Below are 26,946 nucleotides of genomic sequence, written 5' to 3' on the forward strand. Positions count from 1 at the left end.
ACTCATTTGCTATTATTTTTCTCTTAAAGGGGTGCTTAGAAAAGTATTACATAATTAAAGTTTCTTGAGTTGGCAATTCACTGGGAAAATTTTGTAATACATTTTCTTTCTTCTTAGTCTTGTGATGGGAAATGGGCTGGAAATGACCCTAATAGTCCTGTTTCTTAGCCTGAGCCATTTCCTGAACATTTTTGAAAGTATAATCATTAGTTTATAAAATCTTGATAGACCCAAATAATCAAGATAAGGATACAATAAGTAAGAATGTTAAGAAGTTTACACAAACACAAGAGGTCAATGGAGGAAAAAGAGGACATATGTAATACTTTCAACAATAAAGATTTTAAAAAAAATAAAAGAGAAGGGAAAATATAAAAAATAAATAGAATCTGAAAAAAAAGGAGCATACACAATTTCTTAGGTAATTCCCCTTTACTAATATTAGTTTTGACAGTCTCTTATAATTTATGTGTTATGTTGAAGCTTTTTAAGTAGATTGTGCCTCTGCAAAGATTAGTCACATATCTCTATGGCATTTCATGTGAACAGGTGAGTAATGAGAATCACCCTTTGTTTGAGATATTCGCAAAGAAACCAAGACACCCAGGGTCTTACAAGCCCTCTTGGTGGCTGAATGAATTAATAATTCACCTGTGAAGAACTTTGGTGGAGAATAGAGTTCCTTCCTTCCCTTCCTGTAGAATTAAGGGATCCTTATTCTAAAAAACAGGAGGTAAGATTAATTTCAAAGATGGAAACAGTGCAATAAGAGAATATATATAGGTGAATCAAACACAACACAGAGAAAATGTGGGCAGGAAATAAAATTAAGTTATACATAAAATATATGCCCTGGGGTTCTCCACCTCTACAGGTTGGGGGGAGATCACAAATTTGACCCAAAGCTGCTTCTTATCAAAGGAAGAAGAGAAACAGCCGGGACAGGTGCTGGGAGACCCCAGCTTAGTAATTACCAGGAAGAGCCAACAGGGTAGATTCCGTTAGCAAAATGTTTCATGTATGCTGTTTTATAATCAGTTAATAGTTCCAAGGATTGTAGTCCGTGGGAGAGGAAATCTTTCTGAAGTCTGAGGTCCTGTTTCCTGTATTGACATGACTGTTCCGCGCAAACAATGTTAATTGGAATAGATGTGCATCTGCCTAAAGTCTTGAGGCATTTTGTTATTTAAAATAAGCATTTAAGCCTCATGAAACAAGAATAGTTCTAAGGTTCATAGGAGGGGAGGTAGAATTCACAATTCATAGATTCAGTCGGCAAATATTGATTAAGGGCCTTCAACCTCTCTGGTTACCTTGCTCTTGGGCACTGGAGATGTGGTAGTGAACACAGACATAAAGGGCAGTTCAGAGATGGATAGTGGCGATGATTGCACAGCAGTGTACATGTACAATGACACGGGACTGTACAATTGAAAATGGTTAAAATTATAAATTTTATGTCATATCTATTTAACTACAATACAGAAAGATAATTGGGGCAAGTAAAAAGCAGTGTAATGGGACTAGATCAAGTACCTGGGGGGTTAGGGACTCTCTGCATGGGCCTCTGCCTTACTCGGGGGAGCAGAAGGGCTCCCGGGAGCGGCCATTGGGCCCTGATCCAGAAAGAAGCAGGGTCGTGGCCCTGCATGACTTTTGAATGGTAGGGTGTCAAGTGGGCTCTGTTGTGTGACCTGAGGAGGAGCTGGTAGAGACTGAAGTGACTGTCCATGCCAGGCCCTGCGAGCTGGAGGCTGCCCTCCCCTCTTCACCTCACTCAGCCCTTGCCTGGTGCTTTCCTTCGCAGACCGCCATCCTGAGACGCCAGGGCCGCTACAGATGCTCCACGGTTCCCGCACACGCACAGGAGGAAGCGCAGAGCTTGTTTGTCACAGAGGTAATGTGTTTCTCCTGCATTCATGTACGTTATTTTAGTCCTTTTTTCCCAAGGCCGGCCTCCCCCACCCCCTTTTCTTTACATTTTAATGATGTTTTCAAGACAGTGTCAGGGAAGTAATTATATATTTTTTTATAATGGAAGTTAAAATCAGAGGATGACGTGCGGTTTTCAGAATCCAAAACTTAGAAATGCCAAAGGGGGTCATTTCTGACAACAGAACATGAAAATTCTGCGGGAGCTTATGAGATAAAGCCCCTGGGTGTAATGTCAGAGGCTTCGTCATGGATATTTAATGGAGACTCGGCACACACATTTATGTAATCATTTACACTATTACATATTTATACTTGGAACTTACCTTCAAGACCAGTTCAATTTCAATATTTATAAAGTGGCAGGTGAAAATGAGCTGAGCCTGCCGATCCCTGATCAATGTGTGGTCACTATTACTTTTGTTTTAACATACAAGCAATGATCATCATGAGGAAAGAAAAGTTATTGCATTCAGATTGCTGGTTTCCCCCGCCTCCCCTCCCCCCACCCCACACACACCTTGGGGTGTTAGTTTCTTCCTCCAGGTGCTTTTAGGTAGGATGAACTAATTAGGTGTTTTAATGTTCTTTCTTGACGTGCTCCTTCATTGAAGTACCTGGGGAGTTAGGGGCTCTCTGAGTGGGCCGCTGCTTTACTGGGAGAGCAGAAGGGCTCCTGGGCGTGGCCACTGGCCCCTGATCCAGAAAGAAGCAGGGGCCGTTTTTATCCTCATTTTCTAGATGATAAATATGTCTATTGCTAAATTTGCCCACTATAATGAAATTATGCTTTTATAAGTGAAGACCAATTAAAATAACACAATTTAATTTCCATGGAGATTTTTTTAAAAATTCAGTATGTATTTAAAATTTTTAAAGTATGTCCTCTCATCCCTCTGAAAAGGTAACTTTTTATCTTGCCTCCTTTGCTATTATATTAGTAAAATTAATTCTAGACAAATACAGCCAGGTATGTTTATATGATCTTAAATGTTTATTTTAAAACAGGATGTAGGCAAATTGTGACCTACAGGCAAACTCTGGCCTGCAGCCGGTTTTTATAAATAAAGTTTTGTCGCAGCACAGCCACACCCATTTGTTTACCTATTGCCTTTGGCTGCTTTTATATCACAGCTCAGAGGTGAGTGGTTGCAACAGAGACAGTATGTCCCACAAAGCTGGAAATGTTTGCGGTCTGGCCATTTTCAGGAAAAGTTTGTTGTCTCCTGTTTTAAAGCCTGCAGCAAAATTATTAATTACTAATTCAGTTTTCCCAATTGCTTAAAAAATACGGTTTTTGAAGGGCAGCTCTCCATTAAGTTCTTTAATCGCTGCAGGTTGAGCAATAGCAGCTCCATCCTCTGCTGTGGGAGCCAACATAACTAAGCCCTCTGGAGAGCCTTCCCTTGGGTGGAGTGGAACAGCACTTCCTCTCCATCCTCTCGTCCCGAGGAGAATGACCTAATGGCTTTTTAAAAAACAACTTCAAAAAACCTGCAGTAGAAGTTCAAAATATTATTGAATTTCACAAGTTTGAAAGGTCAGTCATGAAATCAGATCTCTGTGCTTTTAGAGATATGGGTCTGTGGATACTGATTTCTGATTGAACCCATTGTCTCCTAGACTTTCCACATCCCAGAGGGATGGGTGTTGCTTGCCTTATTCTGTTTCTACCTTGGAATTTAGTAGCTGCCTGCTGTGTGGGCAATCAATAATGGCTTATTATATGAATGAACCTCTGGCTGCTTAACCTGGCTAACGATGCTTTTTGCAATTCCTTATAATTTAACATATTTAAATATTATGATTATGTTTCTTACTAGTTTTATCTAAGATATCAAAAATTTGGGCACTCTGGTATTCCGTTCATAAGTGCACGCGATCATGTCTGTCTGTGCTTGTGTATGTTTTAATTGGGCAGGTGCATTTTATACTTCAGAATGGTTGTAATGACCTGCAAGAGACTTTGGTGGCACAACTTCAGTGGCCCTGCTCTATGCAAAACCACCATGGCCCTGAGTGCTGCTGATGTCCCCGATCTGGCTTCCAGAACAAAGAGAATAGGGGCTTGTGCATGAGACTGTATAATACACAGTCAGACTTGACTTAGTGATAATGGACCTACAGACGGTAGTGGGAAAATCCAAATCTAAGGATAATTCTGAAATCATACTGGTTTGGGAATGTAATTTTAAGTGTGGATATCTGATGTTCTAAAGGTGAAAATGCTTTGAAAATTTTTTGAAAGCATTTACAAGAATGAAATAGTATTTAAAAACATTTGTAAGTACAGAGAAGAGAAATTGAAAAGTTGCTTAGCTCGCACACCTAACCCTCTTCTTAACCCTTCTCTGCTATTTATCCCACCTCTCCTATTTATCTTACCTTAATGATAGCAAAGCTTACACTGCCTTCCCTCTACAACCTTGCCAGTAAAGTGCTTATAGAGAGCCTGGCACAGGGGAAGCACTTGCTGTTGTTGCTGCAATTATTTTCATGATTTTGGGGTGAAGGAGAGTTTGCCTCAAAAGGCCTTCTGGCAGTAGGCTAAGAAATAGATAAAAAGGTTCACAACTAAACAATGAAGAGAAGTAAGCCGAAAAGAGACTTTGTTCATGTTATTTATAGCCAGCATCAAATCAACTCGGTAATACATACATGCATTTATCTACCTATGTTTTCACTTATTCACTTTTTTTGCCATACTGAAGTCTACACACATGTAGTCAAGAGCTGATCACACAGAAAAATTATTTGGGCTAAGCTGATGGTAGCTAAATCAAAGACTTCACCTATAGATTTCGACTTGTTCATATTTGAAGATCTGGATGATCTTATCATCTTAAGACCGTATGTGCTACTCAGTGGATCCTTCTGTGTAGATGAATGAAAGACACCATGCTGGCCCGTTGAGTCTGTCTTTTAGGAGGTAGTCTAATGCAGCCTCTGCAGGTTGGTGTCACCGATAGAATCCTTGGCAATGGAGCGCTGCATACGTTGTGCATTCTATACACACATGCACGTACACACGGAGATGTCATGGTGCCCCTGTGAAATGGAATCCTTCCTCCTAATACCTCACTCTGTCCCTTATAAATAGAAGAAAAAACTGAGGACAGATTTATATAATATCGACTAACAAAGCCAGTTGTAATATTAGTAAATACCATGAAACTGTCTTATGGTTCACACTCTCTGTTCACTTTCATATTCTAGTAGAGGCCACACAACTTCTTAAGAATCAAATGCTTTTAAGTCAGAAACTGTGCATTGTAATGTATATGTAGCAAGAGATGGTGATGTGTGTCTCCTGTAAAATCTGCTCTCAGATCACACTTAAAGCCACCCCTCTCCCCAGGGCGATGTTTAAGTGGTTCTTCAGCTTCACGGGAATCTCTGATGATGGAATTTCAGGCGCGAGAGCATTAAGGGGAAAGAATTTTTATTGTTCTCATACACTTTCTATTTTTTTAATCTACCCCCAATAGTGCATCAAAACCTATAACTCTGACTGGCATCTTGTGAACTATAAATATGAAGATTATTCAGGAGAGTTTCGACAGCTTCCAAAGTAAGTAAATGGGCAGACCACACAAGGTGGGGTTGTATGCATAGGGAAAAGTCTTTGTACTTACAATGTTTAGGGAGATATGTACCTTCTAGCAATCAGAGTAATCGGAGAAACTATTTCTACGTGGTTTGTATGATATGGGATAGCTGTTGTTTACAGGGCATGTGATAACAGGACTCAATCCCAGTACTCTGGGATTGGCAGGTGGTAATAAACACATGGATGGTTTAATTACTTCCAGTGGTTCTTTTCAGGGTGCCACTGATAAAACACAAGCAGGTGAAATTTTTTCAGTGAGAAATAAAAACGAAGAAAATGTAAGGCTTTTGAAATATGCTACAATGTGTTTTATCTTAAAAAGAATATTTTAAGAAACAAAAATGTTTTTGTTTTATTTTATATTGAATAAATGAAAATTTAAAAAATTCTACCGAATAAATTTTATGTTAAAAGTATATCAAAGAACAAGCATTTCCCCAGACAAATTTCTTTACCTCCTTTAAAGTATTAACTCATTCTAAAAATACACCAAAAGCAGGTACATTTAGATTGATTAGTGGTGGTTAAAGTAAACCAGGGATAGGATGTCTGTTATAAAATGGTACACCCATAAATGATGCAGTTGGCAAATTTAAATAGAGTTCAGTATGAAAATTGAAAGCAAATAATGATGGATTGTGTCTCAAAAGTAACCATCGCCAATGAAAATTTTACTTGAGATCCTATTAATATGTTTTTCTTTGTGTTTGTTGCACCTTTGATTTGTTTATACTATTCTTGATGGATCTCGCTATTTGTTTTTTCTGTTTGTGTGGTTCAGCCACTCCTTAAGCTTGTTTTGCCAGCTTCCCAGATGCCTTTTTTTAAACCTCAGCTGAGAACACTCTCCTCCAACATTATCTTCTCCAGATGGGTGTGCTTCTTAGCTCTATGTTCACTCTGTACTCTGTGGGGATTTTTTAATTCTTCCCATTTGACCAGATTAACCTATCTTCACTGATAGTGTTGTTCCTACTTTTCTCATGGCTAAAAGAGAATAGACTGTGAGATATATTGTACTTCCTATATGATATTTTACTTTTACTGCTGGTAGACTTCACTTTTTGGCATAAATAAGAGTTTCTGGTTATTGTGATGAGCATGAGAGGGAAGATTGTAACAATGACTAAGAACATAGATTCTCTTCTATCTCTGCCTAAGTCATCTACTTACTCTGCTCTCTGTAAGCCTCAGTTTCCTCATCTATTACTAGTGAATGGTCTTCACACCAGTCCCCGCATCAAAAGGACTAAAGGAGAAAACACGTGAAGTACCCAGCACAGTGCCTAACACGTAATTGTTTAATAAATGCTAGCCGCTATTGTTACTGTCATGTTTTTGTTGTTAATGCCTACCAAGTCTTTATTTATTAATAGCTTTCCCATTTTAAAATACCTATGTAGCTCCCAACAAGCTATGGATAGCTTTCGGGGTTCTCCTAACTCCACTGTGAAAAGCAATGGCACTGATGGTTTTTATCTTTATGTGAGTGGGCCAATGTGGGGTTTGTTAAATGCTGGTTCCTCTGATGGGAGAAGAAATGCAGCATCTCTCCAGGGACCAGGTAATTATAAAACATATTCTTTTCTTCTTTTTAAAGCAAAGGGGCCAAGTTGGATAAACTTCCAGTTCATGTCTATGAAGTTGATGAGGAGGTTGACAAAGACGAGGTAGGATGATCACTCACAGATTTTAAAATTGACTTCTTTTACAGACTTAGAAGATTAATTAGAAAATTACCAACATTTACCCAAAACAGCAATTGGAATGTTTCTTAAAACAGGGAAGAATTTTACTAAATGTGTTGTTTGATTGATTGAAATAAAGTTTCTGTTTCAACTTGACTACTTAGCATACGCAGCATGTCTCCTGGCCCTGTTTATTTGTTCTGAGATCATTTTCAAAGGCCTGGATAAGATTTGGCTGCACTGTTAAAAGATATCAAGATTACTTAGACCTTAAGTTTATATTGTTTTTCTTTTCTTTTTTAAAAAAATATATTTTTATTGATTTTAGAGAAGAAGGGAGAGAGAGATAGAAACATCAATGATGAGAGAGAATCACAGATCGGCTCCTCTCACACACCCCCCCCACTGGGGATCGAGCCCGCAACCTGGGCACGTGCCTCCCCTCCCCCTGGAATCGAACCCAGGACCCCTCAGTCCACAGGCCGACACTCCATCCACTGAGCCAAACCAGCCAGGACTATGTTGTTTTTCAACAGGAAGTCTTAAAACAATCTGGTAGCCAGTACATTTTAAGTTGCTGTTTTTCAGTGATTGCATTGAGTGAAGTAAGTAGTACCCAGAAGCTCTGATGTTAACAACCACTTCCCCTATTGTTGGAGAAATGATAATGGCTAGGGAAGTGTACAAAGACAGCAGGACATGAAGGGGACTATGTCCACTGAGCAAGGGAAGCCTACTAAAAGATGGTGCTGCCCATCTCTGTATTTCTCTTTCTCCCCTACTCACTTTTGGGTACCTCATCGTGAGTTTAGTTTTTCTTTTCTTTTTAAATTGTCAGCTAAGCCAGTAACACTAGCCCCTCATGAACTTTAACAATGTCCTTGGTAGCAAATTATTTTAGAAACTGCGTTTTAAAAAATAATTCTGAGAAGAGGAGGTAGTCATTCAAAGTGAAAAGCAAGATATTAAGAATGTGGTGCTGATTAATAGAAAGAGGAGGACCAAGTAAAATAATGCATGCAAGGACACACAAAACAAACTGTAAAATCCTAGACAGATAAGTTATTTCTATTATTGCTAATAATAACAACAGTAAAACCACCAATATTAATATTAATATTGAGCTGGTCTAACACATGGCATAAAATGGGCCTTTATGCAGTCGTCTGCTTGTACAGAAATGAGGATCGTAATTAGAGACTAGTTTTAGGAGGTGTGAGCTGGGCAGGCTGACCCTATGTGGCCTTCTCTTCCCAGAGGACCTCCTGAAGGGTACACTGAGCACAGCCTTAAAGGGGGAAAGAAGCCATAAGGGAGCCCTCTTCAAGAGTGTGCGAGGGTGTGGTGGAAGACTTGCTGGATTGTGTATTTGTGTGTATATATTTCATCGGTCTGTTTATTATGTGTACAAATATATGCCTATATGTTTAGCAGCCACCCCCTTAAACCCGGATCTCAGAGCTTGGGGTCAGAACTTGCTTCTTTACTTTTCTAGCTGTTTCCTTTCCCTTTTCTAACTCCTTCTTTCTTCTATCCCTGTTGCATTCTTCCCTCTTTCCTTGTTTTTCTGGTTGCCCCACCGTGTTACCTGTTATTTCTTTATTGCCTCACATTTCCTTCCTTCCTTCCTTTCTTTATTCACCTTCCCCTGAACTAAGCCTCTGGGAAGTTTTCCAGGAATTTGCTTTTGTCCTTCAGTCATAGGGGAGTGTCATTTGAAAACATTTTTCATGAAACCAGTCAAGACCTTAGAACTTGAGTGGTCAAGTATGGTATGTACTTTCTGTGGCTCATTAAACACTTAAAAAATAAAAATTTGTAGTGGAACTAGCTTTGCCTTTTCATGGGCTAGGGCTTTCAGAAATGTATGCTTGCCCCTCTCTTTCCCTGTTAAGTGGACTCTAGAGTGCCTTGTAGGTGTTAGTGTCAGATGGTGACTCCAGTAAAGGGGCAGGGGGCAACCAAATGAATGATTGTTCCACTGACCAGACTCACAGCAAATAACAGAGATTGATCGCAATGTTTTCCTTCGCTCCCAGGATGCTGCCTCCCTCGGCTCTCAGAAGGGCGGGATCACCAAGCACGGGTGGCTGTACAAAGGCAACATGAACAGTGCAATAAGCGTGACCATGAGGGTAAGGAGGCCCACGCCCTGTTGTCCCCTCTGATTAAACGTTTTTTGCTGTAGGTCTTAGGAATAATGCCCAAGATGAATGAGCTTGCTGTTCTTTCTGACAAAAGTGACGTTGTCTGGTTAGTAAGATGCCTCCCTTTGGTTAGTAAGATTGACCCCCATTCGTACAGCCCCTTCCACCCACTTACCCGTCACCCTCTCACCACCAGTGTGAAGAGATCATTGACCTGGTATGAAGGTGTGATGGGCTAACACAGGCTTTTTTCTCTGTATTGACTACAAAAATGATACTTGATACCTCAGAGAACGTCACTGAGAAGCTAAACCTAAGCACTTTTTCAGAGGTCTACTGTGACAAAGTCAAGTGAAGTGGAAATTGAGGACTAAAGGCAAAATGGTTACATTGGGAGAAGGTTGCAAAGAGGACAGTAAAACCAGAGTAAAAAACTACCCAGGACAGAAATAGGGCCAGAGAAAGACCTGGATAATAATAAGGAGAAAAGAAGCACTGGAAACGGGGTGGGTGTAGGATAGACAGGGAGATATCAAATCGGGGGAAATGCCGACTGTCTCAGTCCTGAGGCTGGGAAATCGCTCAGAGGCACGAGGCAGAGAATGGTTTCTGTGCTGTGTGAGCAGAAACCCTGGGGATTTGAGAAAGTTTCCATCCCTCTGGGCTGCATCCCAATTCGGAACTCACTGCACTGCTTTTGGATGGTTATATAAAAATCCCAAATTCTGTGGGTGAGAAAAATGACCTGTAGATGTGAGGTGAACCACCTCCTAACATCTACAGGTGAAATTACTAGATGTAAAGGAGAATCTTCACTCACCCAGTTACCTGGGGGCATTGGCCAGAATGAGATTTGATTTTGGGAGAATTGAACTGGTTTTAATCTATGTGTTGAATTGTGAGTAATTGCGAGAGATTTTGATTCTTTTCATTTTGAAGCAATAGCTGTGTATGTGTTTTTCTTTCAGTCATTTAAAAGACGGTTTTTCCACCTGATTCAACTTGGTGATGGATCCTACAATTTGAATTTTTACAAAGATGAAAAGATCTCCAAAGAGCCAAAAGGATCGATATTTTTGGATTCCTGTATGGGTGTGGTTCAGGTAAATATGAAAAGAGTTTTATCAAGTTTTCTTATTTGTATAGGTGCCATCTGTGAATTAGCAGATCGAAGCAAACACTTCCAAAAATGGCAGTTTTGTGGCAGAAATAGCTGACTTTAAATGAGAAAAGGCTTGTTTTCCTCACTTTAACAGGCGGCAGGTGTAACATGGAGGCAGAATTACGTTATAGTAGCCACAAATGCTCTTGTGCATGAGTTCTTGTGTCTAAACCTGGCTCAGCCACTTTTTAGTTGTGTGATCTTGGGCAGCTGTTACCTGTTGTTTCATTTGCAAAATTCAAGTAGTGATAATGTTTCCTGAATAGGGTAAATTGGAGGATTGGATGAGCAACCTTGAAAATATTTAGAACAGTTCTTAGCACTTCAGTGATGACTTTTATCGTAGTTCCAATGGCAGAGTAGTGTATTGGTCAAGAGATTAGTTTAAGATTCAAACTGCATTCAAATCCCTGCTCTCCCACTTACCCACTCTGTAACCTTGGAGATACTACGTAACCTCTCTGTGCCTCAGTTTCCTCACTTGTTAAATAGGGATGTTAATAGTATTGAATATGGTTTCTGAGAGGATTAATTAATAGATGTATGAGCTTAGGACAGTGCTGGCACATGGCAAACAGTCAGCAGCTAGTATTAGATATTTTTATCCTAGTTCTGCTGCACTTGTAGAATTATTCTTAGAATTTTTAAATTATATATAACATATGAATATGTACATATTATAAATATCAGGCAATACAGATAATGTGGAAGTCCTCATTGACCCCAATTTTTCCCTTTTCCAAAGACCTGCTTTTACCAATTTGGCATTCTCCTTCCATACCTTTATAGAATTGTCTTTGGAAGTTTTCCCATCTATCCATCCATCCAGCCATCCCCCTGCCATTTTTCAGGCAGCAACTTACAAGGATTCATAAAACACAGAACACCATCAATTTCAAGTGGGTTTGAAAGCAGAAAGGTAAACAAAGAGTCAGGGTAGGGAGGAGATAAAGTGGAATTAAGGAAAAAGTATGTTACAAAGACCTAATTAGGTGGGCAACCAACTGGACCCTATACTTCCCAGCGAGGAGACCCATGCAGTCGCACAGCACCCATAGATACAATCTAATTAGTCAGAAGCTGCCTGAGCAGCCTCAGAATGAAGATCATTCAGGCATTTCTCTTGGGGGCGCTCATACAGAGGGCACACTGTGGGATTAATGAACAGTCTCCTTGACAACTCCTCACAATAGATACAGTCACCATTATCAGAGGAGTCTTCCTTAAAATGACTCAGTGTTGCCTAATGACATCAGCCTGAATCTCAGTTCTATAAGAAAGGTTGTTTTGTGGAACCAGTGTGGTTAAGGTTAGACACATAGCTCTCTGGTCTGACCCTCAGGTATACTTGTTTACTTAAAATTAAATTACATTTTCATCTAAGTAATTGTTCATCTGATGTAAACAGTCAGACAGTGCAGAAAGGTAACACTAAAGCCACATTCCTGCCTGCATCAGCCCTACTCCCCCGTTCTCCACTCTCCTAAAATGATCATTTTCAACTCTTTTCATTAGTTTTTCTGGATTTGTCTTTATATTGCTAGGTAAGGAGTGTTTGTATTCTTCATTCATCAGTTGTGGACATTATGTGCTAGTGATGAGATTGTAGCTCCTGCCACCCTCCTTTCTGCTCTAATCTGGACTACAGTTGACCCTTGAATAGCACTGGGTTTATGGGCGCCGACCGCCTGTAGGGTCTAAAATCTATGCATAGCTTTTGACTCCCTCAATATTTAGTGATAGCCTGCTGTTGACCAGAAGCCTTACCAATAACACAGACAGTTGATTAACACATATTTGTGTGTTATACATATATACTGCATCTTTATGTTTGTTTACATTTTGCTCAACTACGAATGGTGCCATGTATGGTCTCTAAGCGTGTGCAGAATTTTTTATAAATTTTAACTTTGTATAATAGATTTCTGAATATTCAATAGTAGTAAATTAGAAAATAGACTAATATCTATATATAATTTATTCATTTATGATATAGCTACCTTTTTCTTAACTTTCCATATTTTAGGATATGCAGCTCATCTGCAAGTTTTTTCACATTGTCCCAAATATCGCATGTAAGTGGACTGGTGCAGTTCAAACCCATGTTAATGAAGCATCAAATGTAATTGCTTTTTTAGCTTCTGCACAGCTACCATCCTGAAAATTCCCTTTACCTCCGTCCCTATATTGGAGTCCCTGTTTTGAGAATCCTATGTTGTCTTCTTTCTTGATTTACTTTCTTGTTTTGGAGGAATACATCCTCCAGTAGTTTCCTGAGGAATCGTGTGTAAGATGTTAATTTTTTGAGGGTTAGCATATCTGCAACTATCTTTATTTTTGCATTTATACTTGACTAATAGTTTGGCTGGATGAAGATTTTCAAGGTAAATTTTATCTTAGAATTTGAAGGCACTTCATTAACTTCTAGGTACGCGTGCAGAAAGGTGAGGTGGTGCTGAGGCTCACTTCATTTATTTCCTTTCTCTCAGGGACCCTAGGCCTGCCCTCCCTGTTGTCAAATATCTGAAAACAGTTGTTCCCTCTATTCTGTCCAGTTTTCTAGTAGTTATAATGGGAGAGTACGTCCAGACTCTGTTACTTCATCATGGCCAGCAGTAGAAGTTGGTGGCCTAAACTCAGATGTTTTCAGGGGCTAAGCAGGTAATTAAGTGAAAGAAGAGGCCTGATTGTGAAGCAATAGGGCAGTGATGGCGAACCTTTTGAGCTCGGCATGTCAGCATTTTGAAAAACCCTAACTTAACTCTGATGCCGTGTCACATATAGAAATTTTTTGATATTTGCAACCATAGTAAAACAAAGACTTATATTTTTGATATTTATTTTATATATTTAAATGCCACTTAACAAAGAAAAATCAACCAAAACAATGAGTTCGCGTGTCACCTCTGACACGCGTGTCCTAGGTTCGCCATCACTGCAATAGGGAATACTGGGACTGTGACAAACTGGGGGCAGGTGGTCCCATTTAAAGAGGACTGATACTGCTGGGTGGAAATACCAGCTCAGGGTTGCCATGCCATTGGGTTTTTTCAAGAAGGGCAAAAATACAGAATTTTAGTTAAACCTTGGTGCTCTTAATTATTGCTAACTAATTTAAAAAACAAAAACTGCAAAAATAAAAAATAAAAAAATAATAAAATGGGATGGGGTGGAATACGCGAAAGGGTATTTGGGCCCTGGTTCAAGAGGATAGCATCACTCAACGTTCACTGAAAATTATTGTACGCCATCAGCTAATTGGCATGTGGATATCTCCTGGCTGGTAACCCAACCTTCACCTAAAAGCTGCCACTGTAGAAACCAAATTATATCAAAGTATGTTTAATCAGAGTGTATAGTAAGAAGTGCCAGAGAAAATCGCCAGTGATAGCAAATTACCTTCTTGTGTGGGACTCCCAAGTAGGAGTTTGATTTATATTTTTAAGTTGAGAGACTTTTCAAGTTACTTTTTAGTTGAATTTTCTGGTATTTGGAAAGGAGGAAGTAATTACTTGGTTTTATAGGAGTTTTGGTGCCCGTCTTCCGCAGTGCATAAATGATTTATTTATAAGCACAGCACGCTGGGCTATATCATTCATTATGGAGTCATTTTAGAATCGAAGGTTCTGATTTCAGTGGACATCTCATCCTTCATACTCTTTTTGCAGAAATGGCTGATGGTGTTTTTCATTTAATGAATTGTATCTAAGGCTTCAAAAATTTAAAAGCGCTTGTTTTCATTCACATTTATTGTAAACTAAGCTCCAAAAGTTGTGGTTTAAGTGTGTTGGGGTTTTAAAAGAATATATTGCTATTGGATATTATTGCAAAATTAGTTGATTAATGCCATGATTCAAAGAAATGCCTAAAATAATTTTTTAAAATGGACCTGAATGGAATCCAGGTTAGAATGTTAAGCCCTAAAAGTATTTTAGAAGCTTGGAGTGATTATAGTTGTTTTATAGATAAGGAAACAGGAATAATCCAGGATCAAGGCCTAATGTCTCCTCCCGCCCCCCTTTTAACTTTTCATAATTGTGAGTATGTGAGGAATGTAGGGGAAAGAAAACTCGTTTCTCTTCCAGACTTGGACTCTGATTCTTGCCTTGAAGTGAAGTGTAAGTGAGGTCCAGGGCAGCAATTAGGGCGCCCACAGTGTGCAGTCTGTGCACAGTATTTTGTGTGGCTTTGCCGGGAGCGGCTCTCTCCTTCATATTTCTGAGAACTGCACAAAGATGCCTTTGGAATGGTGGCCCTGTCCCTGAGACCTGCATTCAGGAGCCCCCACAGGGACTGCAGCTAACCAGCTAGAATTTTAGTGAGTGAGGGGTCGGCTCTGCCCTGAACAGGTGGCAGGAGTTTGTGATTTCTCTCAGCCTGGACCCACAAGGAATCTTGTGCCATGGTCCTTAGAGCTTGATCGCTATCTAATGCAGTCACCCCCAGGGGGTGTTTGGTAATATCTAGAGCCATGTTCTGATCTTGACAACTAGAGGGGAATGCCACTGGCATCGAATAGGGACGTTTAATAAAACACCTACAATGTGTAGGACGCTCCCACACAAGAATGATCAGCCCCAAACATCAGTAGTGCAGAGCTGGAAAAACCCTGGCATGTTCATCCTTCATCATTTAATGCACATGGACTACTGTTTTTATACTTAGAGTCAGACACCCTTTCAGAGGCATAAAACCACAGGCATGAAGGAAGGGGAAGTGCCCCAATACTTTTTGGGACTCATCAGTGATGAGAAAGTTCCAGATAAGGAAATCGAGCATATTGATAGGTAATGGCTTGATTTTAAAAATGTAATACCACCCACTAGTTCATTTAAAAAAAAAAAATAGGAGCTAAGGGAATTGAAAACTTTCAGTGAAATTTCATTCGTTCAAATATCTTTCAAGAGCCTATATTATTTGCCAGGCAGTATTCTAGAAATGGGGATGTAGCCCTGAGCAAAAGAAATCTCTGCCCTGAGGAGCTTCCATTCATTGGAGGGAACAGACAGCAAATCAGATGACTGTGTGAACTAGGGAATGTGTCAGATGGAAAAGCAGAGCTATGGAGGAAAGAAAGCAGGGAAGGTGGATAGTAGGGGTTTTATGGGGAGGAGGCTTGTCCGCAAATGCCAATGTGATAGCATCCACCAGCAAATAAGAAAGAGAAAACTTATTAAGGCCTGTGGGGAGCCGGCACGGCCATGGCACACTCAGCCCCAGGGCGCCTTATGTGCCATGCCAGCTCAGCCTGGTTCAGTGACCCCGAGTGGGAGGGTGAAAGGATTGAGAAAAGACAGACAAGAGAATGAAAGCTGGGTCTCGGTGGGACGCTGCTCCCTGATGAGGAGACAGCGCCAGCGCCCACAAGCCGTGTCTTTATTTTATAGCAGATGCCACGAGGCAAAGTGGGGGCGTGATCACGTTGTTTACAGCATTCTCGTGAGTTTCATCCTCACTTAACTACATGCACCCGAACTCTGTCACAAGGCACGTGCGCCACGTGTTCGGACCATAGTTTCAAGCTTACAACCACAGCCGTTGGCTATGATTGTGCTGGGAGGGCCCTGCCCTCCATCTGGGACTTGCACGTGGCAATGAGAGGACCCTGTCCTTTCATTAGTCCGAGGCTTGAACCTGGCCAAAACACTGTAGCCGCGCCCCACAAAGGCCGTTCCAGTTCTTTTAACATATGTCTCGTTACCCTTTTTTTTTCCATTTCAGAACAACAAAGTCAGGCGTTTTGCTTTTGAGCTGAAGATGCAGGACAAAAGTAGTTATCTTTTGGCAGCAGACAGTGAAGTGGAAATGGAAGAATGGATCACAATTCTAAACAAGATTCTCCAGCTCAACTTCGAAGCTGCGATGCAAGAAAGGCGAAACGGAGACTCTCATGAAGGTAGGCAGATCCAGCTTCCCCCGGGCACAGGCACACTCTGTGAGTGTCCTGTATTTTTGACAGAAGGTGTGGAAAGTAGACAGATATTTTGCATCCATAATGACAGGTCAGACAGATGTGAGCTTTTTACAGACGGCCTATCCAAAAAAAGGTTTTTGTCACATTGCAACTTATTACCCTGGCATTATTTTTATAAGGAAATCATGTGATTGGAAGAACCACAGCTTTGGAAGCAGAAAGGAAGACTTGAGTTTGAATCCCAGCAATATATACAGTTTTTCAGCTGTGAGACCTTGGGCAAGCTGCTTACATTTTCTGAGTGTTGCTTTACTCACCTGTGAAATGGGAATAAAAAATGGAATTTGTTGGTTAATGGGAAGATTAAATAAGATAATGTATGTCTAGTACCTAGCATAGAGTCAGCACTTAAAATCCTAGCTATAGTTGTTACCATGATCATTAATCATATTGTTTGGAACTTCCAAGACTAGGTTAGGATGGGCAGAGAAGCCTCTGATTAAATTGATGGGGGAAATCTATTTTCTTGACAATTCATATGTTCAGTTGTTTTTTTTTGTTGTTGTTGTTCTTTAGACAGGTGATTCTCAACCTGTTTATGTCTTAAAAATTCCTGGGAACTCTTAAAATATATTCTTTCCTTTGTCCCACCAAAGATTCTGACTTAGCTGGCCTGGGGTGGTGCCGGGAGGCCTGACTTTTAGCATGCCTCATGGGAGTGGCGTGTGGGCTGTTCATGGCTTTTATCTGTTCTAGTATCTGTTCTAATCAGAGAGTGCCCATGCTGTACCAGCTGTCAAATCTTGAACTCTCACCAGTGGGCCTGGGCATCAGAGTTGTGTGTGTGTTTTAAGCTCCAAAGTGTCTCTAACGGGCATCCAGGGTTGAAATTCAGTGTGTTCCAGGGCATGTAGAAAAATGGCCTTCCTCCTCCTATTTTAAAAAATATGTATGTTCAACTACAAGTGACTCAGGTTATCTGTTTTGCCATTTCAGATGATGAACAAAGCAAATTGGAAGGTTCTGGTTCCGGTCTAGATAGCTACCTGCCTGAACTTGTCAAGGTAACATCATCTTAAGTCTTCTGCTCTTCATAGAATGACACTGGAGTGATTCTCACTGCATCTGTTGAAATGATTAGCAGTTACATTATAGGCAGTCATTAAAATGGCATTGTAGTTACTGCTCGCTCTTTTCTAACTTGAATATTTGCTGAGGTGAAAGACACTGCTCACCTGAGTTGATTTCAGTCTGTTTTCCAGAAAGTGCCTTACAAAGTGCCTTAAAAAAATTTTCTTTTTTTATTACTCTTTGTCAGTGATTTTCAACTGGTGTGCCGCAAGAACTTTTAAAACATCCAATACCTGACTGTTTAGTCAGGGGCACTGATCTCCAACAGCCAATACAAAATAGCTCTCTGGTGTGACTGAATCAAATTATACCCCCTTTTTTTTTGTCACATCGACAGAAAAATATAACATTTTTTGGTGTGCGGTAGAATTTTAGTAATTAGTTTCTGTGTGCCATGCGATGAAAAAGGTTGAAAATCACTGCTTTAAGTCTTTTTCCCCTCCATAATATTTAATATCGTATTACAAGCATTGAAGAAATACACAGGTAAATGTTCCCAAGGGAACAAAGTACTTATGCAGCTCTTATTCAGGTTAACACATTGTATGCGGGAAACGTATTTATATGTTTTACGTATTTATACGTTCTAGCAGTGTAGTAGAGCGCGGGACACGTATTAATACGTTTTGTTTTTTTTTTATAGACCAGCAGTAGAATGCGGGTAACGTATAAATACGTAAACTAAAGTTATCGTAATTTTACTGAACATTGCCATTTGCGCAAAAAATTAGCAAAAATGGCCCGCGCCACCTGTTAGTGCGCGATAAAAACTACCCGCAAACAATGTGTTAATAGACACAATTCCAAAGATGATGGTTCCATGTGAATCTTGTCACCAAACCAAAGAGGGGTTGCCTGTGTTCTATTAATTGTTCATGGGTTTTTCTGAAAGAAAAGAAGTTACACCTGTTTTTTATAATTTTGAGAAACTTACAAGTTACTGAAAAGCACAAAGAACAAAACAACTGTATTCCCACCTCTCAGATTCAATACCTGTGACTATAATTTTAGCTTCCATATTTTTAAAGAAAAAAAATACATTATAAAGGTTTTTTTAAAACATTATACTTATTTCATTCCCTTCTTCTCCTGCAACCTCAACCGGAAACAACCACTATTAAGAGTTTTCTGGGTTTACTTTCATATCTTTACCAATATCCTAGATAATAAAGAGCTAATATGCAAACGGTCATCACACCCTCACACCCTTGCGCCGGGGCCAGGGGACCTGAGGCCGTGCCCCCTGCCCTGGTGCCAGGGGACCTGAGGCTGCACCCCCTGCCTGGTGCCGGGCCAGGGCACTTGAGGCTGTGACCTTGCACTGTGGGGCTTGATGGGGGTGGGGCCGGCCGGGTCTGGGCCTCGTGCAATTTCGAGGCTCACGTGGGTGGGTGGGGTGGGTGGGTGGGGACTTGACTCTGGGTCCTGCGGCGCGCCTCAGACTCTGACCGGAGCGAGATTTTCATATACATTTTACTAATGTTCTTTCATCTCTGACACTTCTATTATAGAGAAAGGGCAAATAGCAATTAAAATATTTCCTCTAATTAATTCCCTTTTAATGTGCATGAGTTTCATGCACCGGGCCACTAGTATCTGTTATAATGATATATATGGTTGTGTGTTTAAAAATGTTATATAAATGGTAATGTATTATTCTGCCCTTGCTTTTATTTTCAATTCAGCATTGTTTTGAGATCCATCCAAGTTGATGTATAGCTCTAGTTCATTTTTTTATTGTATTGCGTAAGCATTTATCATAGCTGTTCTATTATTTCCAGTTTTTCTAATTCAGTGTTACTGTGAGTATTCTTGTATTTGTCTCCTTGTGTGCATCTACAAATGATTTCTTTTTTAAATGAGAGAACTATCTTTGTTTTCTCTAACTCTTTATATTGTTACTCTGTTACTGGCTTTCTATTCTTTTTTTCTCAAATACAATGAAACAGAGACTGCACACACCCACATCTTAAACACTATAATAGAAAACGTGGTTTATCTATATACAATTATAAATAGACTAGCATTCAGCACTGACCTTTACTTCAGACAACATGGTTCTTTTAAAATGTTAAAACCTCCCTCCCTGGCTAGGATTTTAGAATATTGTTTTTCTTAGGACTTGACTGTTACCACAGTATCTTTTTAGCACCTGCCTATTAAAGCTAATTTTAGTGCCACCATTGTAACCACCTTTTAGGCTGGAAAGAGTTTGGTGTGTGTGTTTGCTTTTTTGAGTTATGAATTTCTATGTATCATATTTTTCACATTGAGATTAGCTATTTTATTTCTAAATGTTTGGAGGTTCATAATTTCTCAAAGCAAAACCTTTGTGGAAACAGATAATGTATGCAATGCAATCTAGAATTCAAAACACAACTTTCTACACTTACTGGGTGAACACAATTGATCCCTAGGAGCAGACTCATATTATTTGAGCCTAATGTTGATTAATTAGAAATCTGTATCGTTTCCTGTGAAGACATACAGGAGTTGTGCTCTCCATTCTTCTCTCATTGCATACTACTACCTAGCCAGCACAATTTAGAATGCCTTGGTCCTAAGACCTAGGGAGATTTTTAAAAAAATAAAATACATATGTACATTTTTTTAAAAATCTGGGTCACATAATGTTGAGCTAAAGAAGTCTGCCATGGCCCAGCTGCTATGGCTCAGTGGTTGAGCATCAGCCTATGAACCAGAAGGTCAGGGTTCTATTCCTGGTCAGGCAGATGCCCTGGTTGCAGGCTTGATCCCCCGTGTGGGGCATGCAGGAAGGAGGCAGCTGATCAATGACTCTCTCATCATTGATGTTTCTATCTTTCTCTCCCTCTCCATCCCTCTCTGAAATCAATAAAAATATATTTAAAAAAATAAAATAAAAAAGAAAGAAAAAAGTCTGACATGAAAATACATATGTATTCTTTTTAGAATATGTGTATAGCATATTTGGAGCTATTTTCAAACTGTGGGTAAAAACCATCCTCACTGAAGCTATTTTAGTTGCTAAAATCAATTTAATTGGTTTCAACTTCCCTCCATTTCTTACTTACAATTTGTTTTATTTGTATTTTTAATTTTCTTTTATTGAAGTAGAACTTACATACAGTAAAATTCTCAAGTATAGTTATACAGCTTGATGAACTTCCTGTTTGTGCACACACATAACCACCGCCCAGATCTCAATACAGAGAACATTTCCAGCACCCAGCAGGCTGCCTTGTAACCCCTCCCAGCTGGCTTTCTCATTCTTTTGACCTCTGTCATTGGAGGCTGGTCTCAGCTACTCTAGACCGTCCTAGGAATGGAATCCTACAGTGTGCAGCTTTGTGTCAGGCTTCTTCAGCTCAGAATTTGTGACCCAGATTTTTCTTTTTTCTAAAGGGTAGAATTGAATAGAGAATATGGAAGTACACTTCCCTTCATGATGATAGACATTACTTTATAGCTATAGGTATAGATACAGATGTTGTGTGTGCATTGGGTTGTGATGCAAATGTATTTTTTACTGTGGGTCATGGTCAAAGCCTGAAAAATGCAGCAGCGTAACGGGCTTAATTGCTTCCTCCTCTCCCCCACGGCTCTCAAGTGTTTTAAAGCTATTTTGATGTAAGAAGGGAGAAAGAGGCAAAAGGTAACTTTTTAGAGCAGTGGTTCTCAACCTTCCTGATGCCGCGACCCTTTCATACAGTTCCTCATGTTGTGGTGACCCCCAACCATAAAATTATTTTCGTTGCTACTTCATAGCTGTAATGTTGCTGCTGTTTTGAATCGTAATGTAAATATCTGATATGCAGGATGTATTTTCATTGTTACAAATTGAACATAATTAAAGCATAGTGATTAATCACAAAAACAATATGTAATTATAGATGTGTTTTCCGATGGTCTTAGGCGACCCCTGTGAAAGGGTTGTTCGACCCCCAAAGGGTTCACGACCCACAGGCTGGTGACCCACAGGTTGAGAACAGCTGTTTTAGAGGAAAATAAAGAAGATTGAAATGTATTATCATTCACTCATTGTGCTGCCATCATGCTCGCAGGCGGCAGGGTCCAAGGTGGTGCCTCTGTGGTGCACAGTGAGAGGGGCCCAGGCACCCACTGTGCCCGCTCACAGCTCCTTTACAGCCCAGGGCCCCGAGTGTGAGTGTGGTTTTGGCTGTTCGCAACCTCCTTCAGTGTGTGTGTGTGATCATTCATACCTGTTAAAAAAGGCAGGGAAGTTAGCCAATAACTAATTTTAGAAAGAATGGATTCCATAGGGGAGAATCTGAGATGAAAGTACGGAGTGGGAAGGATAGAGAGGCCGGAAAGCAGAGCTGAGCAAGGAGGGGAGTTTAATCAGGAGCTGAAGAAGGAAAGAGGTCAGTACCAGGGAAGGAAGGTGCAAGAAAGGGCCCAGCAGGGGATCAGGACACAGTTTAGATTTCAGAGAAAGGACTAGAACAATGGGGGCAGGCAGAAGGCCCTTAAAGGTGTAACTTAATGGCAGGTCCTCTCTGGTCAACTCCTCTTTCTGTTTCATTTATCGTGTTGCCCCGGCTTTTGTTTCCACTGTGACTGAGACATGACCAAAGAGGATGTGAGTGACAGGAAGTTGTTCTAGTACAAAAACAACTGAAGTCTCTTCTGGAATATAATGGAGGGGCCTTTTGCATGTGGTAGTGACGATATGAACTTAGGTTTTCAGAATATTTTGTGTATTCTTGGCCCTTACGTTGTTTAGACAATTAGTACCAGGGAAGGAAGGTGCAAGAAAGGGCCCAGCAGGGGATCAGGACACAGTTTAGATTTCAGAGAAAGGACTAGAACAATGGGGGACTAGAACAAGAATAAAACATTATTCTTGTTTTACTAGGCGGCATGCTGCATTTACCCCAATACCTGTTCTTTTCTTCCTGTTGTCTAATATGGCACCAAACATCTTTGTTGTAAATATAACGGCATTTATAGTATCAGAGTACCTACTCTTTTAAAGATTTTTATTGATTATATAAACATAAAGTTAGCTAACCCTTCAAAGTCTAGGGTTAATATGCTGAGATTAGTAAACCTGCTTACTATTTATTTAATAATTTCTTTCTCTGGTTATATTTTTCTTAGGTGACATAGGGACATATATCCCGCCTTGTGTAAAGACAGAATGAAGAAAATCCTCATGCTTCCACCTTATATTTCTCTCCTCCACAGCTTTCCTATTTTTGATCTTTTTTCCCCCCTCAGAGAACAGCAACTCATCTTAATTTGATCTCCCCATATGGTTCTGAAAGAGAAGTATTGTTTCATGTTAACCCAAAATTGTTCATATCCAAATACCGTATAGCTTCTTCTTAGCCAATGAACTTACCTTTCTGGATAAATCTTCCACAGTTGAGCACAGAATAAAGTATAGTGTCTCAGACTCTACAGTCTCATCGAGTTTGAGTAAGGGTCAGGTGGCCAAGCAGCAGTCCATGTCAGAATCCAGACAGTTTCACAGACACCTTGGCTAAGGTCAGTGACAGATGCTGCCTTCTCTGCCTCCGAATCCAGAAAACGGTGTGATTGTATTATGATGCAAAGGACTCGGCCAGGGTTGTGTTTGTGAGGTCAGCTGGCGTTCGTTTCTTGGGCCTCCTTGTTCTAAAATGCTCCCCTGCAGCTTTGTGACCCAGGACCAGGTGATGGTCCCAGGGAGTTGGCTATCTTGGAAGTAGTGGAAACAAATCATGACAGCTCTTTAAATTAAAAGTATATAGTCTGGTCTCCAGGGATTTTGCTAAATTTTCCTATTCCAATCCATTTTGGTTAAATGAGCCAACAGTCAACACAGTATAATTCTGATAACTAATTCTGAAAATGAAACGCTGTTGGCCATAGTCTTTGACCTCCGATTGTTTTGTCTGCTCAGAGGTAAACTGAGGGCATAAAGTAGGCCTACAGCAGTCCCTGAAACTCTGAAATGTTTGATCCATAATTATGTTTGGTCCATAATTATTTCTTAGGACAAGGGCCGGGGGCGGGGGGAGGACATTGTCAGGGTGTCATTAGTGATTAAACTTAGGGTATACAGAAGTGGGAAGAATAGAGGAATCATTCTCTTCTTTGACTTCTGAGCAAGGGTCAGTTTTTACAGAGAACAGCTCTGTCATTGTCCATTTTCTTCATTTTCCTCTCCTTTTCCTCTAGACTGAATATTAGATGGGCTCTGGGTAGGATGGCAGCGACAGGGTTTGGGGAAGTGCCAGTCCAGTTCTTCCTACCTCACAGTAGGAGCTAACCACAGGTTATTTTAAGAGCAGAGCTGGTTTCTGTCCCTTTGAGAAGTGCAGGATGGCATAGTCTGTGGGATAAGTTGTTGTTGTTGTTGTTTATAGCTATATTTTGTAGGCCTTTATATTGTAAGAGTACATGACAGGAATTTATTTTGTCTTTACCAAAAATTTAAGTAAAAATAACTGTGCTTGCCATCATAAATAAAAATATCCAAAGTTATATAAAGAAAAGATAACTTTTTCCCTCGTCCTCCATTGCCACATTCCTGAGAACACCGATGTTATTAACCTGTCGTAATTCCTTTCACCAAACCAGTTGCTCATAGAAACATACACATAAACATAGTGTTTTTATTTTTTTTTATTGTTGACAGTTTTACAGATGTCTCACATTTTTCTCCCTTTCTGCCCCCCGGGTAGTGTTTTTAATTATTTTTAAAAATATGCTCATGATCTATATGTTACTCTGCAACTTGTTGTATCACTTAGAAACATTTCATCGCTACCCCTGAATCTAGTTTACTTATTTTCATAGCTGCGTGATATTCCAGATATGGATATTGCTCACTTCATTTCACCATCTCCCTATTTACGAACATTTAGGTTACTTTCAGTTTTTAGCCTCTACAGACAGTACACAATAAACATTATAATATATTTATGAGCTTAAATACATGCACTCTTATTTCAGTAGGAGAAATTCCCCAAAGTGGGATTTCTGGGTCAGAGGTTATTGTATCTTTAAGACTTTAAGTATTGACAGGTTACTTTCCCCGTAGGCTGAAATAAGTCACATTCCCACTTTTCTGCATCCTCACCAGAGAAAGTGAAAAACGATGTTTCACTGCTCTGATTTGTATTTCACTGCTTGGTAGCGATGTTATTCATATTTTCATATATTTATTTCTTGACATTATTTTCTGACGGGCCTGTTCATATTCTTTATCTGTGTGGTTTTTTTTTTCTTGTCTATTGAGAGTCTGAGCTCTGAAGCCAGTCAGCCTCGGAATCCGGCTTCCTTCGATGTTGTGAGTTCCAAGGCAGAGCGTTTACCACAGAAGCCTCGGCGTCTTCTCTTTCAAACAAGGACAGTAATAGCGCCCGCCTCCTAAGTTTGTACCAAAGTTAAATGTGGCCCTGGCCGGTTTGGCTCAGTGGATAGAGCGTCAGCCTGCAGACTCAAGGGCCCCAGGTTCGATTCCGGTCAAGGGCATGTACCTTGGTTGCGGGCACATCCCCAGTAGGGGGTGTGCAGGAGGCAGCTGATCGATGTTTCTCTCTCATCGATGTTTCTAACTCTCTATCCCTCTCACTTCCTCTCTGTAAAAAATCAATAAAATATATTAAAAAAACAATTTAAATGTGCACTTAGAATGATACCCAGTATAGAGATGTTTGCTATTATCAATAAATACGCATTTTATCATTATGATGCTTCCAGATACTTATTATTCCCTGGCTCAGGGGAAAAGCCCTGCTGCTCCCAAGCCTCATTTTCTTACGGTCTAGGCTTTACTTGGTAATTTCTTCCAACACTATTCATCGGGCATCTTTTCTGTTTAACACATCCTGGGCTTTGGGAGGGATGGGAGGCACTTTAAGAAGCCGAGTTTGCTTTCATCTGTCTCATAGCAGAGCTGTCAGTGTATGTAAGGTGGATTATAAACTCTTAGGTTATTTTTACCTCTAAAGTGGTCCCTTCTTTCAGTGGTTTCTCCAGTGGAGACTCTATCTCTTGGATATTAGTGGCAACATTAGAATGCTTTGAGTCTATTTTGGGCAGGTTGTTGATTTTCTTCTTTTATATGTCTGCATCCTGTTTTCTTCTTTCTGTTCCCCTCCCATGCTGAGGTGTGACGATGTGACTTGTGGTTTTTGCAGAAAGGAGCACGTGAGAGAGGACATCCTATTCTGACTCTGTAAATGTATAGATTTAACCATTGAGATTCAGAGTAACAAAAAGAACAGAATACAGATTAGAGGCACCAGGTGTGAGAAATAATGTGGCTGGAGATGACGTAGGTCTTGTGATAATGTTAGAGTTTTCTTCTTTCTGTTCCCACTCCCACTTCTGCAGTCCCCACCTCTGCCACCGTATGTCTCAATGGCCACTTCTCCAAGTCTGTGATTCCAGCCTTTATCCCGACCTTGTACTCAAGTTTCATCTCTAGCTGTCTGCTGGGTATTTCCAGTTGGAAATCCCAGATACATCTTCGAACTCTAATTCATCTCCTTCTCCACAGACTTGCTCTTCCTCTTGAATTATCCATCTTAGTTACTGGCTTCTCAGGCTAGGATCTTGGAGTTGGTTATGGGCCTTGCTGTGCAACTGAGGGGCGGCTGTGATGCTCAGGAAAGATCATGTGGCTTCCTGGTCTTTCCCTCTTTAGTCCATTTCCTCAGCCCTCCCCGAGGGATGCTTCTGAAATGCAGAACTGGTTATTTTATTTCTTTGCTTAAAATGCTATGGGATTTATTTGGATTTTGAATGGAGTCTCCAGTCTTTAACATACAAATCCCCGCATTCCGTCATAACAGATGGTTTGGTAACTGCGCAGTTATGACTTGCACCTTTGTACTTGCAGTACCTCCTCCTAGAATGCTCCTCCGTCTTTTCCTACCCAAATGTTCTGGTCCTTCAAGATGGGTCCTCCTCCGGGAGCTTTTTCCTGACTGCCTCCTCCCAGTCCAGGCTAGATTTCACTGTCCCTATGCTTTCTTTTGCCATTTTTATTGCCTATGTGTATCCTGTCTTCCCAGCTAGTGTTCCTTAGGGGCAGGGACTTTGTTTCATTCGTATTTGTGTCCGTAGTCCCTGGCACACAATAGGTGCTCAATAAATATTTATTTAATGAATCAACAGTGCCCCCTCCCTGCCACAAACACCTGTGGCTGCCCCTCAGTATCTGCCATCGTGTTCCCCATCCTGCCGTTCAAAACGCATTCCTTTCTCTTCCGTTGCTTGTACCCTCGGTCTTAAGTGCGCCCTAAATTTTTCCGCCACCTGGGCTCATTTTCACAGACAGGATCTGTCTATCCATGTTGTGCATCCTCTTCATTCAGCCGGAAATGTTTGTTGTCCTCCCTTTTGCTATCTAAATTCCACCG

At 40.4% G+C, this 26,946-nt stretch overlaps 1 protein-coding gene across 27 annotated transcripts in view; it reads left to right on the forward strand.

Annotated features, from left to right (window-relative positions):
* The window catches only part of DOCK9 (dedicator of cytokinesis 9), a 262,250-nt gene that overhangs the window by 141,752 nt on the left and 93,552 nt on the right, over nucleotides 1-26,946 (forward strand). For all 27 annotated transcript variants that reach the window (XM_036301868.1, XM_036301874.1, XM_036301880.1 and 24 more), the window contains exons 3-9: nucleotides 1,808-1,897; nucleotides 5,421-5,503; nucleotides 7,143-7,212; nucleotides 9,270-9,365; nucleotides 10,346-10,480; nucleotides 16,261-16,435; nucleotides 17,450-17,517. In XM_036301868.1, the coding sequence (XP_036157761.1) occupies nucleotides 1,808-1,897; nucleotides 5,421-5,503; nucleotides 7,143-7,212; nucleotides 9,270-9,365; nucleotides 10,346-10,480; nucleotides 16,261-16,435; nucleotides 17,450-17,517 (717 nt within the window). The remainder of the gene's footprint in view (nucleotides 1-1,807; nucleotides 1,898-5,420; nucleotides 5,504-7,142; nucleotides 7,213-9,269; nucleotides 9,366-10,345; nucleotides 10,481-16,260; nucleotides 16,436-17,449; nucleotides 17,518-26,946) is intronic.

The sequence above is a fragment of the Myotis myotis genome, unplaced genomic scaffold (assembly GCF_014108235.1).
Source record: "Myotis myotis isolate mMyoMyo1 unplaced genomic scaffold, mMyoMyo1.p scaffold_m19_p_3, whole genome shotgun sequence".
Classification (NCBI taxonomy): Eukaryota; Metazoa; Chordata; class Mammalia; order Chiroptera; family Vespertilionidae; genus Myotis; species Myotis myotis.